Below are 16,920 nucleotides of genomic sequence, written 5' to 3'. Positions count from 1 at the left end.
CATAATATATGCATCTGTATCAAATGTGTATGACAGGTGCAAAGCAACACTTTCCCTTATTTGGTTTTTCTGCAGCAGCCCCCACATTTATGAAAGTACTATGGCATTTTTTCTTTTCACCATTGCACTCCTGTCTGGCCTATTAGAGAATTTTTCAGGATAGGGAAGGGAGAAGATTGAGAAGATTTCTGGCAAAAAAAAAAAAAAAAAAAAAAGACAGTTTCTGGCAAAAAAAAAAAAAAAAAGTCTGGCCCATGGTAGAATTTCCTTGGAACTGGAGGAATGTGGAGGAGGGGAAAAGGAGAGGCATATGCTCACTTAGCAAGATGTGTAGAGAAAATGTCTGCCTTTAAACTTTTCCATTGAGGGGATATCTGTAGAGATCAGGAGGTGGTGATGAGTCTTAGTTATTGGAGACTGGGGCTTACTCACCATGTTTGCTTCCTGAACTTCAGAGGGATGAAGCCAAGTCTTGTGGCCCATGCATGTGGCAAGGCCATCCCAAGTTTGAGAAAAGCAAGGCTTTGGGAGAGAGTGGAGGGAACAAAGACAGGACAAATAGCCTGGAAAAGTTGAAACAATTCCCATTTTACTCTTATACTTCCCTGGCCCAATATTTTAATATAGAAAACAGTTTTTCTTTCTCTGTGAAGAATATCTTGGGCTTGTGGAAGTCTGAAGAAAGTTCTTTCTCCAGTATTTTTTTTGTTTTTATCTGTTTTCTTTTTATTTGTTTTGGGTTCACATCTTGATCTTCTTTCTTAGTGTCTGGAATCTGCGCACACAAACACACACACACGCACACACACACACCCATTCAAATGTGTTGGATAGTCCCGAGGATGTCTGTAACTCTAAGACTGCCTCTATACAAGTCTGCAAAATTGTGTAACAGACTCCTTCACGGACAGGTGTCAGGCTTTTCATTTGAAAATTGTGAAAAATGCTTGTTCAGGGAATCACTGCATTAGCTTATCCATTCTTGTACTATATGACAAAAACCAAACGTGAAAAAACCAGATGGAGTTTGGTTTACAGTATGGGTCAGCAGCTGTGGAGGATCCGGAAATGGAGTTTCAACATAATCATGTTTAAGGTATAAAGTTATGAAGGCTGTTGGCTTTCTTTTAGCATGTAGAATAAGGGCGGTGTTTAGATATGTGCATTGCAGATCCCTAAGATGTTACGCAGGCATTGATTTCTTTTATAGTAACATTTGTGAACTGGGAACTAGTGGGCTTTTTAAAAAAATGATTTTAGTAATAACTCCTTTTTAATACAAACTGGCTAAGGTTTCTACTGGGTTAGGTGGGTTTGGATATGATTAAATGTCAGCTACCTTCTTTCTGCCCCATCTTTCCAAATGGGGCTTTGCATGGTTAAGTAGTAAGGGAATGAACAGTGGAGTTGGAGAAACCTGCTTATTGACCCAGCTCCTCTATGTGCGAGTTATTATGTGACCTTGGGAAAGTTACCACTGTCTACAGCCTCAGTTTCTTCATCTGTGAGATGGGATGAGATTATTAATTTTGTAGTATTTGTGAGGACTCAATTATATTAAATAATATAAAGTTCCAGTACCTAATAATTCCCTTTCTACCATGTCCTAAAATGTAAATCATTTCTCTCTTTGGTTTCCTTCTCCTCCTCCCCTTATTTGCTTCCCTGGTTCCTCTAAAAGTAAACAAAATAACCACAGAAATAAATTATTTGGAAATTTTTGTGGTCTCTTCACTTTTGCTAAGGGGTAATTCCAAAATTCCTATTTTGGAATTTTGACACTGCTAGCTCGACATCGTGCTCTCTTTCTCCCCGGCCTACCCCTCTCTTTTTTCTTTGGTCTCTGCAGAGAAGAAAAAAATCTCTCTGTTGAGCACATTAAGGTCTTGTAACTCCTTCTAGTCATGCTTATGGTCTCCTATTCCAGTTCTTGTCTCTTATTTTTGGGCAAATTTGTGGTTACCCTCCACTACCAAATTAAAGGGTTAAAATGAAAATGGGCTTTGGTTTAAAAGAATAAGCTTCATTTTGTGCTGAAATGTAAAGTTCAGCTTTGGCAGCTAGAGGAAGCCATTAGTGAACCCACATGTTTTAGGAAATGAAGTAGATTAGTGTAAGAATAAAACACTTTGTCAATTTAATTAAGCAAATAAGTTTATTAAAATATGCAGACTAATTTCAGAACCTAGTTCTTTGCACTGCAGTGGCCTTCTGCCATTGGAATCTCATGATATAATGTGAGGGCTTTCTCTTTGATTCTGTAGATCTCATGTCTTGATGTTCCTTCCTGGTTCTCTGGTCCTTTTATTCAAATGTGCTCTCTATGCTTTATTTGCTGCATTTCTCAGTGAATCCGTAGGTCTGAATGTGTCACGCTCCCAGTAAAGAAGCACTTCTTCAAGAACAGGATGAAGAAAGTTTGGGGTGGTTGGTTGATCGAGGGATTGTACTCTTTCTAAGTATTTATAGCTCATCTGTCTTCTGATGTTGGTTCCTTAGGCTTCTAGCAGGCACGTGTCGCATTGTTGTTAAGCAAATCCGGTATGTATGTTTGACAAGTTAGCAGCGTGGCAGCTCAGCTTGCTTCCCAGCCCTGCCGCAGTCTCAGGGATTGTTTGGTTTGGCAGGTAGCCAGCTCTCTGCTATAAGATGCATTTCCTTGACAGGATAAAATGTGGAGCCGCATTAGCTGCAAAGTTTACAAAGGTTAGCTAAACACACACAATAAATATTAATAAACAAAAAAGGCCCACCCACCTTTGGCTTTAAATTTTGTTTCTTCATTTCGTGTTTTAGAATCCTTGTAGTATTTGATTAATAACTGGTCTTAGGGTAATTGAGCCTTAAGTATCCTCTGCCTAAGTCAGATTGCTCACTGGCCTCTCATTTGCTGCTTTAGTGACTCATTGCCACAGTGCATGGGGCTCTGGAATGACTGTTTAGTTTAAGGGGTCTTAGTTGCCTCTCCCTGTTTCGGCATGAAAGGAGGGTAAATATGCTTCTCCGTAAGAACATATACTAATCAGCTATATGTGTGTGTAAAGGCTCTGGAGGGTACAGGATGTGAACAGGAATAGAGGTGAGGTGTCCTTGGACTCCCTGGAAAGCAATCGGACCTTGGTCTGTTGGCTTGGGCAGTTGCTTCTCTCTAACATTTACACCCTCAGTGAAGAGGGAGAGAGTAACAGTAACCTGCTGCCCCTGGAAACTGCCTGTTTGGCTGGATGTCTTGGAATTTATCAGGCCTACATTGTGGATCTTTTCCAATTCTGCACCCTGCTCACTTGAAAACATATTTGAGAACTAGTAATCTTAGACTGCTGAGCCAGACCTCTAGAGAACCAAGAAAGAGAAATAACTCTAATACTGTGCCCTTAATATTGTCCTGGGCCATTTATGGGTGGCTGAGATTTCTGAAAGCCTTTGACAGCCGCTTTCATTATTCTGTGATTCATGTACATTCTCTCTCTCTAGGACCACATTAGGAGGAATCTAACCCTGCTACATTTGTAGGATACCTGAGTATAATAATGATATGAGGAAATAAAATTATTTCTCATGGAGTAATGATTTTAATTTGAAAATTGTCTCCAGCTCTACCTCGCAAAGCAATCCATTTAGGCATGGGTGAACTGTAGCTTTTAATTCATTCCTTTGGTGAACATTTTTTGAGCACCAGACACTAATCTAGGCACTTGGGATATGTTGCCAAACAAAACTGACTGAGATCTTTGCCCATGAAATATGTGTTCTAGTGGGGAAGGCAGACAATCAGCATCATTAATAAATAAGTTATATATTATATTAAAAGATGATACATGCTATAAAAAAAGAAAAGCAGACTAAGGGGAGTTCTGGGGCACAGTTTTAAATTGGGTGGTTTGAATAGCAATGACATTTAAGCAAAGACTAAAAGAGATGAGTCTTGGCTCAGATGGATTTCTTCTACATAGGGTTTCATAAACATGACTTCATGAAGTTATATTTGTGACTCTCCTTATGTTTCCATATACCTGGCTGTGGCCATCTGGGAATTTCCAGTGGTCTATCTCAAATTAGTCTCAGTGGTGGAGCACCTAGAAGCTGCACTTTGTAGACCATGAGCTATTGATATACTTAATTACATCTTCCCAACCAGGAGCAATTTTATTAGGAGAAAATGTGACTTTTATATGTATGCATTATAAACTAGGTTTTACAAGCATAGGTACAAAGCAACAACAACCCCCCCCCCCAAAAATACCCAAACTATCAAATTAAATATATCTTATTTTTTCAAGTTTTTCTGTTAATATTTACTCACTATTATATTTGTTTTATCATCTTTTAGAACTTGCTAGCCTGGGTAGCAGGCACCATAGATTTGAGAAAAATTGTGGAAAGCAAGCCTAAAGTTGTGAAAACCTGCCCCTTTAACTTAATTTTCCCCCCAACTGATGGGGAAAACACAGCCATTCTGATTTGATTTTCTCTGTACAATATCCCAATCCTCTTCAGTGGTACATAGGTTAAGAACCACTCTTCTAGAGTAAGTCTGTTAAATCAGATATGAATTAAATAAAAGTCTTGTAGACTCTTTTCAGCTTTCTCCTTAGTTCCTCTGGAATCTCAGGTAAGGGTTTGCAGCCATTTACCTATTTTTTTTTTTTTTTGGCCTATTTTTTTGCCATTCACATGGGAGTCAGAATTTTTATTTCTTTGTTTTTTTCTTTCTTTCTTTCTTTCTTTCTTTTTTTTTTTTTAAGAGACAGAGTCTCACTCTGTCACCCAGGCTGGAATGCAGTGGCACAATCATAGCTCACTGAAGCCTCAAACTCCTAGGCTCAAGCAATCTTCCTGCCTCAGCCTCCTGAGTAGCTCGGACTACAGGCGCATGCCACCATGCCCAGCTGGGAGTCAATGTTCTATCAAAAAGGATCTGAGAGATTTCAAGATACTCTGTCTTAACAAAAGAGTGGAATGAATAGAGACAAGGAACCAAAGAAATTCAGCCCAAAGTAGATTTAGGAGACGTAGTCATGATTTTCATTTTACCACTAGAACTATAAAATGCTAATATCTAATCATACCCTTTTCCCCTTTAGTCCCTATATATAGTTTGACAAGTGATAGATTATTAATAAACATTGAATTAATGCTTCCACTCATATCTTGTTCTATCAGAGTGAGTTCTATAGAACCTAGTACATGGGGTTTCTGTTTACTAACATTAGCTTCATCTTTTTTCCCTTTAATTCTATCCACGCTATCCTTCCCACCTCTGCCCTCTTACCACAGACAAAAATTAAAAACAGGTTATAGTTCTCACTGAGAACTTGTGGTTCTTTTCAGCCCCAGAGCACCACTTATTTTCCTTACCAGTAATGAATTCATAGGATCATAACTTCCAGTGAACCTTCTCTTAAACAGCTTTTCATTCAGGTTAATGTCAAGTCTTTGTATTCTGTATCTCTGTTTTACTTCTGCTGTTGTCCTGCTGTTTTATCTCATAGATAGGGAGACATTATTAAATGCCTACAAATGTGCATTGTTTCTGAAAAAGCTTTATGAGATTTGGATCTTTGTGAACTAAAAACAATAACCACCTGGTCTCAATCTGCTGTCCAGAGGGACATATTGTATGTGTGTAAGAGCATGAAATTCGCTTCAGTGGTAAGTGTAACTGAGTTATGTGGATTTAGCATTCCATGATGCCAGCCTCACGTGGTAATGGACCTGGGAAACCTAATTTTGTGGTTTCAGGGCTGTCCAGAAAGGGAGATAATGTCAGGAAGAGAACATCTTTTTTATTTTTATGGAGTATCACCCAGATAATAAGTGATGGAATGGAATTTTACTTCAGGAACACAACTTTATGGTTTAAAAGAAAATGTCTGAAAGTTAGAGGTAAACCATCAGGATGATATTTGATATAGTAGACTAGCCATCAAAGTACCAGCAGGATTGTTTCCATTTTTATCTGGCCTCTTTAGTCAACCACTGCGCTTTTCCTTTGCAGAGTGTTGTTCGCTGCCTGTGGCATCCAAAGCTGAACCAGATCATGGTTGGAACTGGAAATGGATTGGCTAAAGTCTATTACGACCCCAACAAGAGTCAGAGGTATTTCATAAGTATTGCCTGTTTTAGATGGATGACAACAACTGGGGGGAGGGATTTCCCTCCCACCCCCGCTTTTATTTATTTCCCACTTTGATGGAGATCCACCCATTTAGAAAATGCAGCTGGAACAAAGTAAAGCCTCAAACTCCTGGTATTGTGCTTTAAAAAGGATTTGAATATTGCCCTTGATCCACACTGAATTCAAAGCGAAAGTTTCCTGGGAATTTGCAGTTGTTTAGCTGAAATGTTGAGTGCAAGGGGGAAAAACGTTCTGCCCACTTTGCATACCACCCTGGACAGAGGCATTAGCAGTGATACATGTAAGAGATTTAACAAAGCAGGGAACTAACCACTTACAGGAAATGGAATCGGCTTGTCCATTTTGCTTCTTTCTTTTTTGGCTTCTAGCAGTTACTGGTTTGGATGTCTCTGTCCGCAGAAAGGGACAGCACAGATACGTTTCCCCTCCACCCCCATGCCCACCCAAGTTTCAAACTTAAGCATACCACTGTATTTCAAAAGTCTGAAAACGTAACTAGAGGTTCAGTCATTTCCTCAGTTATTTCCGTTTTGCTTAGGCACAAAGATGGATATGTGTCATCACCCAGAAAAGATGGTTTTGTTTCTCTCTTTTAAAGTACAGTGACTGAAAAGCTCTTTCTTTAGAGTAAGACTTGGTTAACTAGCATTAAAATTCACATGTGAAATTTACTGGGGTCCCATATAAACCTGTTTTAAGGTCCCACATCCTTTGAGGAAAGGAAAGCCAGCCTCTATTAATGAATATTCATTGGCCATAATTTTGCTCTGAATAGAAGCAGACAGCCCCGTCTTCCTTCAGAGCTTCCTGGACTAGAGTTGGAATCCTGGCCTTATACAATAAAGTATATTTATGGTATTTGAAAACAAATAGGATTTTATTTGTTTTTTAAAAAAGAAATTAAAAATGCTAATGTACTTAGGATGGGAGTCTGTTTCACTTGAGAAAATGATGAGCCTCATTTGATAGCACCCATTTAGAAGGCACTTTCTGTGGAAGCTTTGCTTTAAGAAATTTACTTATTTGTATTTGCTTCTCTTGAAAAGGATAACTCTGTACTACTAAGGAGAAGTGCAATGTTCTAAGCACATTTTTGGTTAATCCCACACATTCTTGGGCCATAGCCCCTCGGCAACACTGCCAAGCCAACTCAGTTCCAGACACTTGTACTCTTGTATTTGAAAAGTGGACATATGCCATTTGGGGTGTAGACCACCCAGGTTGCTTTAGTCTGAGACATAAACTAAAATTTTAACCCTGTGACCTTTAGAGTGAAAAGGTTGGGTAATTTTATTATTTAAGATCTTAAAATTTCACATTATTCCTATAGGTTTTGTAAACTTGTGTCCTGTTGCCCTGTTACCTCTCCAACCCTCTTGCTTGTTAATAACCACTGACTGACAGACTTGCTTTTCCATAAGTTTAAGCTATTATCACTGAGAGCCCATCTGTTGCCATCCCTCAGAAAGTCAAGTACTTGTGTAGATGGAGTGCATGCACAGAGTATGTTCCTGAAAGTATCTCATGTTTTCAACATGAAATTTTCTGTTTCTAAGACCAAGTAAAGAAAATAATTTGCTTTTACACCCGTTAGGGGAGCAAAATTATGTGTGGTTAAAACCCAGCGGAAGGCAAAACAAGCTGAGACTCTAACTCAGGACTACATCATCACCCGTAAGTCGTTAACATGCCTCTCAATCATGCATCTCTCTTCTACTCTCATGTGGTTTTGATTGCATAGCTTTAGAGACAGAGAAAGCCCTCAGAATTCAGGCATATATTACAAAATTGCCCATTCATGTGGATAGGACTACGAGTCATGTAACAGCTAACCTCTGTGGCTTCTGTGACTCTTCACAGGGACAGGGTTATTTCATGCAGCTTTCAACCCAAAAGGGAAAAGCCTGTTCGAGTCCAATACATTACTTTATAGCAGTTTTTTCAAGAGTAACAGTCTGTTCCAAGTGTGAACAAGAAAGAGTGCTGGTCTTGGAATCAGGAGGCCTGGGTTTGTCCAGTTCCACCACTGACTGGCAATGTGATGTTGAACAACTTAACTTTTAATCAGGGAAGTGTGGCGACCAGAGGAAGGGTCTCTTCCAGCTTTCTCTGAAATTCTATGACCATGTGCTAGACTGATCCACAGGAATTTGTATATAAAATTAACTACCTGGGGTATGAGTAGAAAGCTTACTAGGGCAGAGTGGTTTCTCTCACGTATGTCACACAACCTCATTAATCTGGCAGATGTGTGTTCCCAGAGCCACAATCTCAAACCTGCAACAGGTGACAGCTAGGAAAGAAATAATGGATGCTACAGCAATTATCATTAGCGGATGGCCCTGTGGACTTTATCAGTGACTCAGTCTGGAGCCCAGGGGGCGCTGTACTGCTGGGTTTTCTCACTGGTGGTGGGTCTCATATGAGACCAAGTCCCTTGGAGCTTATGACCAGTAAAGAGATCCCATGACACTTTTTGCAAGAGTAGAAGTGTTAAAGTCAGTGTCATAACTAGTCTAGCTCATGTAATTACATGCGGCCTACTTAAATTCCTCCAGTCGTTTGAAGTGAAAAGCTATTTTCCCCCTCCTAAAAATACTGTTGTGTTGTGTTGCCCAACTGAGTGACGGGTGGCTATGTTTCTCAGCTCCCCTGACTCAAGGCAGGCATGTTTTACTGGTGAGTGTTATGGTCTGGCCTGAGTTGGCAGTATAGGTAGAAGGTAGGAGGGGATACTGGAAGAGGTTTTGAGGTGTTATAGACATTTTATTGATATTATAAATTCCCTTTAACCTTTCCCTTCCTTCCCCTGGTCCCCTGGGAAAAGTTTCTTTTAAAGGGGGTTTAATCTGCACGTAAGAGTCAAAAGAAACTGCTAGTACTTTTCTGGGGCAAAAAAAGGGAGTTATTTAATACTTCCCCTAATAACTCTTTCCTTTTCCCCTAGAATATTATACTGTTTTCCTTTTTAAATTCTTACAATCTTTTATATTCTGAAATTTAATTTTGACATTGAGTAAACAGTAACAGCAATTGAACGCATATTACTTTGGTTTTTATTTTCTTATTTTGCTACCATATAGCAGGAGGGATAAGGCCCCATTAAGTCCCCATGCCAAGAGATTTAGGCACCCCTTGCATTCATGGCAACCTTTATCCCAGTTTCAGTGGGATAAGTGTTCCTCCCTTCCGGTTACTCAGTGTTGTCAACTCCTCCTGAGAGGTGGTCACATTTCAGAAACGTGTGAAGTGATTCCAGTGTTTATGAGACATCTGAGGAAACTTCAGGGCTGACAGCAAGCTGTTGGCATTATTCACATTTGGGTCCTGTAAGAAATAAGAGGCAGTCCCAATATGTGTTTCTTTTCAAAACCACGGTAATTAAGTTTTAACTGCTACCCATGGTTTGGGAGATGGGGAGCCTCACCGATGTTTCCATGACAATATTTGACAGTATTTCCTGAGTGCTGTTAGCTGCCAGGAGAGGTGAGCAGTGAGTCTGGTCTCAAGCAAAATTGGCTAATTGGTTACAGTAAGACTGTCTTTTATTATCAGATCAAGACTGTCATTATGACTTCCATTTCATCTTTCAGTTAGTCATGCTTTAACTATGTTTTGGATGGAAAGGTTATTGTTATAATGAAATTTTTCAAATGTGACTTCTTGTAGCTCATGCCTTGCCTATGTTCCGTGAGCCCCGCCAACGGAGTACAAGGAAACAGCTGGAGAAGGACAGATTGGATCCCCTGAAGTCGCATAAACCTGAACCTCCTGTAGCAGGCCCAGGTGACTGTGATCCAGCTAGTGACCTGCAGAGGGGGTTCAGAGGCAGGATGGGGTAATTGATATAAAATTGGTAAGGTCTTTTGGGCCTGGATGCTTCTTTGTCTTCAGAGAGATTTTACTAGTGTTTTAAAAATGTTTTCTTTTTAGTAACAGAAAAGCTGATGCAGAATCCAGATGTATAAAGCTGATAAAAATTGAGCTTCTATACTGAAATAGGGAGGAAGACTGGGGCCCTTTCTGCTTGGTCTCCAACTAGAGTTTTCCTAGCTGGCCTCAGGGGAACTCGGGGGCTCAGTGGACCTTGGAACCCAGTGTTAAAACCACTGCTCTCAATATTGGCTTAATGTACAACACTGGGCGCTTTGACCAGAATCCAGGCTGGATAAGGTTTCACACAAGGCAGAATGTGGCCATCATTTAGATTTGTGTTGATATCACTAGAAGATGAATAAAAGTCTTTAGAGTTTTTGAGAAGTAGGTACCAGAAGAAAGCCAAGCAGCACTGGCTAATAGTACAGCACATACCTTCACTAGAATTTCATTTTCTGTTATCATCTGTGTAGTTTCTATTTGGTCTGCTCCTTCAGCATAGAAAACATTTTGCATATCTATCTTAATTATTTTTTTCATTTTTTTCTAACACCGTCCTAACTAAAGTTTCCAAAAAAGATTTTTTCTTGGATTATTGTGAACCCTTCTAACTATGCACCTTAGTCTCAAGTCACTCCCTTTCTCCCACCTCACTTCTATTTGTCTTATACACAGCTTTAATCCCTAACTCCATTAGCTTTTCATGTTGCTACAGCCTCCAAACCTTCATAAGCTTCCCACTGTCCAATTGTCTTTCCAGAGATTCAAGGTTCTGTACAGTCCAAATCAAATCTACCCCTGTAGCTTTACACCTTACTTCTTTCCTGCTCTGATCTTTTGAGATTACTGTTGGTTCAGTCCTGTCCCCAAATACCCATTGAACTTTCTTCTTTCTGCATTTTTGTACTTAACCCATTCTGCTTATTGAAAATAACCTTCTTTACTTCCTAAGCTTTCACAGATTGGATCCATCTCTTTCATAAAGACCTGTTCAACCACCTGAGCCTGAAGTGCTATCTTCCTCTAAGTGCCATAATAGTTACTGGCCATACAAATTATCTCACAGTTAATTATTTCCTGCCTTATTTAGTTTCTTCTTATCTTGATTTATGAAATTAATCTTTTAGTATTATTTGGCTTTTCATATGTTTATTTTATCTTCCTAAAAAGTCCTACATCTTTCTGAGTACCAGTCACTATACTAGCTGCTAGAGATCTAGTGGGGAACAAATCCCTGCCCTTAAAGAGGTTCCTATTTCATAGGGAGATTATAGTACAGCAGAGCAACATGAATTAGTATGTTTAGCTTATTTGTTTTCTCTTATAATACTCAGCAAAGTACCTGTAAGGGACTTGGAAGATGCCAAGCCCTAAGATATGTTTATTTAAATAGCATCTAATGAATATTGTTTATTTTTATTAATTGAATTCTAAATGTTGATGCCAGAGGAACTTTTTAAAGCATGTAGATGGCAAACTATCTGTAATTTTTTCTATATTGGTATCATTCTGTAAGTTAAGCAACTGAGACATAACAAAAAAATCTCTTCCTATTTAAAAGTGCTATCGGGAAGTTGAGGTTTGGCGATCTCTTTGGTTCTGATTGTCATAAATCTAAGCTGAAAGGATGAAATTCAAGTACTCTTGAGATTTGTGCTCAGATAAGTACAGTGTACACAGATATACCTATGTATCCTCATGCTCATTCAGTTTCTAATTTGATTTTTTTTCTTTTGCAATAGGTCGTGGTGGCCGAGTTGGAACCCACGGGGGCACTCTCTCTTCCTATATTGTGAAGAACATTGCTTTGGACAAGACCGATGACAGTAATCCTCGGGAAGCCATTTTGCGTCATGCCAAAGCAGCAGAAGACAGCCCATATTGGGTTTCTCCAGCATATTCCAAGTGAGAATATAGCTTTTTAAAACAGGAAAATTGTTATGTTTAATGAATTGGGGAGAACATAACAATGTTGTTTTTGAGTTCTAACTTCTCTATTTCTTATTTCATACTTAGATATGAAAAATAGGCCAGGTACTCATGGTCTTTAAACCTAGGCATTTGTATGTATCATAAGACTCTAAAATCATGAATTTTAAAACTAGGCCCATTCCATCAGAGTTGTAGCATAGTGTAAACCATTATGTGAAGCCCATCCTGCCTATGATTAAAACAAACAACAAACAAATCACTGCTTATGTGCATTATCTTAGTTGACGAGGGTTAAAAGCAAATGAAGCAGTTTGTAGGTCTGTTATTATGAACTCACTTTTATTTATAGAGCTGTATATGTAAGTAACACTGCAGAGTAGATCCTGCCTGCTCGTATTCCCTCAGACAGCTTAGCATGGATGAATAGGGAGTGGTTCCTAAAGCTATCAAACCAGCTACATTTACATTAAAGATAGGTACTATTATAGAATTTTCCGTTTTTATTTTTATTTATTTATTTAGAGTCAGGATCTTGATCTGTTGCCCATGCTGGAGTACAGTGGCATGATCATAGCTCACTGTAACCTCAAACTCCTGGGCTCAAAGGATTCTCCTTCCTCAGCCTCCTGGGTAGCTAGCACGACAAGCATGCACTGCCACACCCAACTAATGTTTTAATTTTTTGTAGAGACAGTATCTCACTCTGTTGCCCAGGCTGATCTTGAACTTCTGGTCTCAAGCAGTCCTCCCACCTCAGACTCCCAAAGTGCTCGGATTACAGGCATGAGCCACTCCACCTGGCCAGAATTTTCAGTTTCTAAATTTTTAAACTTTTTAAATTTAATTTTAGATTTTTAGGAAAGTTGCAGAAATAGTACAGAGAGTACATATATACTACTCACCCAACTTCCTCCTAATTTAACACTTTACATAATCTTAGTACAATTAATTATCAAAACTATAAAACTAACATTAGTATAATACTATTAACTAGCCCAGGTGCATTAGCTCATGCTTATAATCCCGACACTTTGGGTGGCCGAGGCAGGCAGGTCACTTGAGATCAGGAGTTCAAGACCAGCCTGGCTAACATGGTGAAAGCCCATCACTACTAAAAACACAAAAATTAGCCAGGTGTGGTGGCATGCGCCTGTAATCCCAGCTACTAAGGAGGCTGAGGCAGGAGAATTGCTTGAACCCCGGAGGTGGAGGTTGCAGTGAGCCAGGATCACACCACTGCACTCTAGCCTAGGTGACAGAGTAAGACCCTGCCTCCAAAAAAAAAAAAAAAAAAAACTAAAACTATAGACCTTAGTTAGTTTTTGCCAGTTTTTCACTCATGTTCTTTCTCTGTTCTAGGATCCCACATTGTACTTAGTCTCCTCCCATCATAACAGTTACCTTTCCTATGTTTCATGATTTTGATGCTTTTAATGAATACTGGTCAGTTATTGTGTACACTTTCCCTCAGTTGGGGTTTGCTTGATATTTTCTTATATTTGGAATGAGACCATGCATGTTTGGCACAAATAACACAAGAGAGATGTTGTGTCCTTCTCAGTGGATGTCTTATTACTGGTGATGCTAACTTTGGCCACTTGCTTAAGGTTATATCTGCCAAGTTTCTCCACTGTAAAGATGCTTTCATTCTATTTTCAGTTGATAAACTTCTTGGGAGTGATATTTTAAGACTATGCAAATCCTGTTTCTCCTCAATTTTGCTGTCTAATTTTATCATCCGTGAATGAATTTGCCTATAACAGTTATTACTATGGTGTTTGCCTAAGGGTGATTTTCTGTTTCCCTCTTTTCTTCTGTGTTTATTAATTGGAATTCTGCCTAGAGGAAAAGTTGTTCCTTCTCCCACATTTTTTTATTTTTCAAGTATTTTTAAAATATTGGTATGGTCTCTTACATTATTCTGTGAGATAAATTCCAATACTATCATTTAGTTTGTTGCTCAAATTGTTCCAGCTTTGGCCAATAGAAGCTGGAATGGCTTCAGAATGGCTCCTGGCATCTTTCTCAAGCGCCTATATATTTTTTTAGTACTTCCTTACTTTCTGGCACCACAAGATGTTACAGACTCATCTTGGTTTTTCTTACCCCCATTCTGGAATCGACCACTTCTCCAAAGAGCCGTGGCTCCTTTTGTTGGAGAATGGTGATTAGAAACGAAAGGCTGTGTGCTGGATGTGCTCCTTGCTACTGCAGTGCCATTGCTTCTAGGTCCTCTCTGCTGACAAAGCTAGGAAATACATGTATGCATACTAAGCTACCCATCTACACACATCTGTGTTTCTGAATGTATCAATCTGTAGTTATATTTGTAAAACCATGAGTTTGAATTGATGTTTCTGATTTCAGTCCTGTACCACAGGTTCCCTAACTTTTCTCCTTTCTGTATTTGTAATTTCTTTCTCCGTTAATGAGAAACCCAGCTCTTATTTGTTCAGTTCTGGCATATACATTAACTAGTTTTAGAATTGCTAACTCATATCCCTGTAAGAATCACTTTTCCTATCTGCATGGCATAGTTTGTTTACAGTTCTTCTTGTCTTTAGCCTTAAAGTATACTTTCTTCACCACCCCAGTGATTGTGGCTGTGTTAGCCATTTGAAATGCAGTTAGGTTCATTTTTTAGTGTTTATTTCCCTTTTTTGGGTTTTCTTCACGTTCTGTTTATTTTTTGGAGTGTGTGAAATATTACTATGGTTCTAGGAGTCAGAGCTTTAAAAGAGATTTTCTTAGAGAACTGTCTCTTCCTCTTCATTCCTGCTCCCTTTTCCTATTCCCAGTCCCCCTTTTTTTCAGTCCCTTTCCTATCCACCCCTTGTAGCTAAATAATCTCTTTAGTTCCTGGTGTATCTTTCGGGTATTTCTTGAGCAGATATGTAAGTATCTTCTTACATCCCCGTATTTCCTACGTGAAGGGTAGCATAATGTAAATCATCTTTTTTTCTTTTTTGGTCTAAGTTCCACTTGAAAATCTTTGGTGAAGTGTAATTACAACATATGAACACATGTATAGAGTAAAATGTCACCGTTTTTAATATACAAATACTAACCACAACCAACTTTTATCACAAAATTATTGCTAATCTGTGATTATCCACAAAGTAGTTGGTTATCTAAATGTTTCTTCATTAACATTTTAGTATGAAATTTAACTTTAAATGAACTGTGGGAATACTATTTATAAATATGTCAGCAACTTTTTTGTTATGCTATTTTTGAAATTTGAATTGATCAGTTTAGGATTTTAGCTTCTTTTCATCCCCCATCTTTATTGAGGTATGATTGATTTAAAGATTTGTATATATTTTGATGTATAACTTGATATAAATTAAGTCATATTGATTTGCTTTTTTTTGGCTTTGCTTCTTTTTCGCATAGAACTGTGCCCTAGAAATCACTCTACATCAGTTCTTGGAGCTCACTGTCATTGATTTTCATAGTTGCATAGTACTCCGTTGTACGAATTTATCATAGTTAATTCAACCATTCTTCTATGTAAGGATATTTAGGTTGTTTCAGTATTTTGTAAGTACTAACAATGCTATAGTGAATAGAGTTACAGACGTGTGTTTTTGTATTACTGGAGGTATATTCAAGTTTTTTTCTAGATGTCTTTATGTATTCCTAAAGTTTTCTCTTTAATTGTGAGAAAACTGGATGCTGATTACTTTTTAAAACATTAATATGCTGGAAAAAGCCTTTTATTAACCAACTCAATCTTTATACTGCTACCAGTCCTCTATCTGCTCATTATTAGGAGCTATTTGCCTCAAATAAAAACACATCACCTTAGCATGCATTCCTTGGAAGCAGGCCCTGAGATAAAGATTTACATAAAGGTGAATTATTAGGGTATGTTCCCAGAGAAAATCAGTAGGGGAGTAGAGATGTGTCATGAAGCCATCAAGTGTGCAGTATCAAGCCGAGTCCCAGGGAGGGTCGCTTTGGCTTAATCCTGCAGGGTAACCCTGGAGACTGTGGTCAGAGTTGTCCTGGTCAGGGCCATGGCAACTAGAGTATTTATACTCCCTTATTTGTTGGTCATTGGTGATGGTTGGAGGTAGGGTTGGGAAAGACACTTCAGGCACTGTCAGCTCTCCAGCATTTTAGAGGTAGGTGCTCCTGCTGTGAGTGAAAGCAGATTGCCCAGTAATGCTAAAAGGATTTGAGGCAATCGAGGGGAAGCACTGTGTCCTCTGCTGTATGTACTGTAGCAGAACAGACTATGTAATGTCAATGTGGTTGTTCACAATTTATATTAATAAACAATACAGATGGAACATCTCTGAACAGTGAATTGGATAATATGACAACAACTAAGAGGTCATATCAAGGCTGGCCAGCGAAATAGCATGCTTTAGCCTTCATTTGAATAGTATTTATATGTGTATAAACTAATCCATGTCAACACATCATTGGCAGTCAGATAAACTTATAGATTATGCCTGTGTTGACACTTCTGTTTTTAATGGAGTATTTTCCATTATTATTAGGGATTTTTTATACTTCAGAAACCTTGTTTAGAAACATACTAAAGATTTGTCAAGAAAACAGTCATAGTTTAAATTTTGTTAAACATGGTGCATGTTATTTTAATGGCTAACTGCTCCAAATATGTGTGTCTATGTTTACACACAAATCACTGAGATGTCTTCAAAAATACTGATATAAATACTCTTTGCTGATTATTCATTGATATTAGCAACGTATAATATAGCAGTATTAGCAGTGTATAATTAGAAGGTGTCAGAGACCTAACTTATCACTGGAGAAAATGAAACATCCAGAAGATAACTTTTAAAACCTGCTGGATAACAAGTCATTTCTAGATTCCAGACCAGGAGCCTGGCCTTAGAATTTCCAGGTTATTGTTCTGACATCTAATAACGAGTTATTTTGATAAAGGAGTAACTTCAATTTAGTATGTGGTTTTCATGTCTGAGATTTAAAGTAGT

General features: G+C 38.5%; 1 protein-coding gene across 2 annotated transcripts in view; it reads left to right on the top strand.

Annotated features, from left to right (window-relative positions):
• The window catches only part of WDR70 (WD repeat domain 70), a 365,950-nt gene that overhangs the window by 328,362 nt on the left and 20,668 nt on the right, over positions 1 to 16,920 (top strand). For both annotated transcript variants that reach the window (XM_054684042.2, NM_001280169.1), the window contains 4 exon segments: positions 5,999 to 6,099; positions 7,734 to 7,813; positions 9,809 to 9,925; positions 11,758 to 11,920. In XM_054684042.2, coding sequence (XP_054540017.1) covers positions 5,999 to 6,099; positions 7,734 to 7,813; positions 9,809 to 9,925; positions 11,758 to 11,920 — 461 coding nt within the window.

The sequence above is a fragment of the Pan troglodytes genome, chromosome 4, assembly GCF_028858775.2.
Source record: "Pan troglodytes isolate AG18354 chromosome 4, NHGRI_mPanTro3-v2.0_pri, whole genome shotgun sequence".
Lineage (NCBI taxonomy): Eukaryota > Metazoa > Chordata > Mammalia > Primates > Hominidae > Pan > Pan troglodytes.
This window is presented reverse-complemented; position numbering and strand designations above follow the sequence as displayed.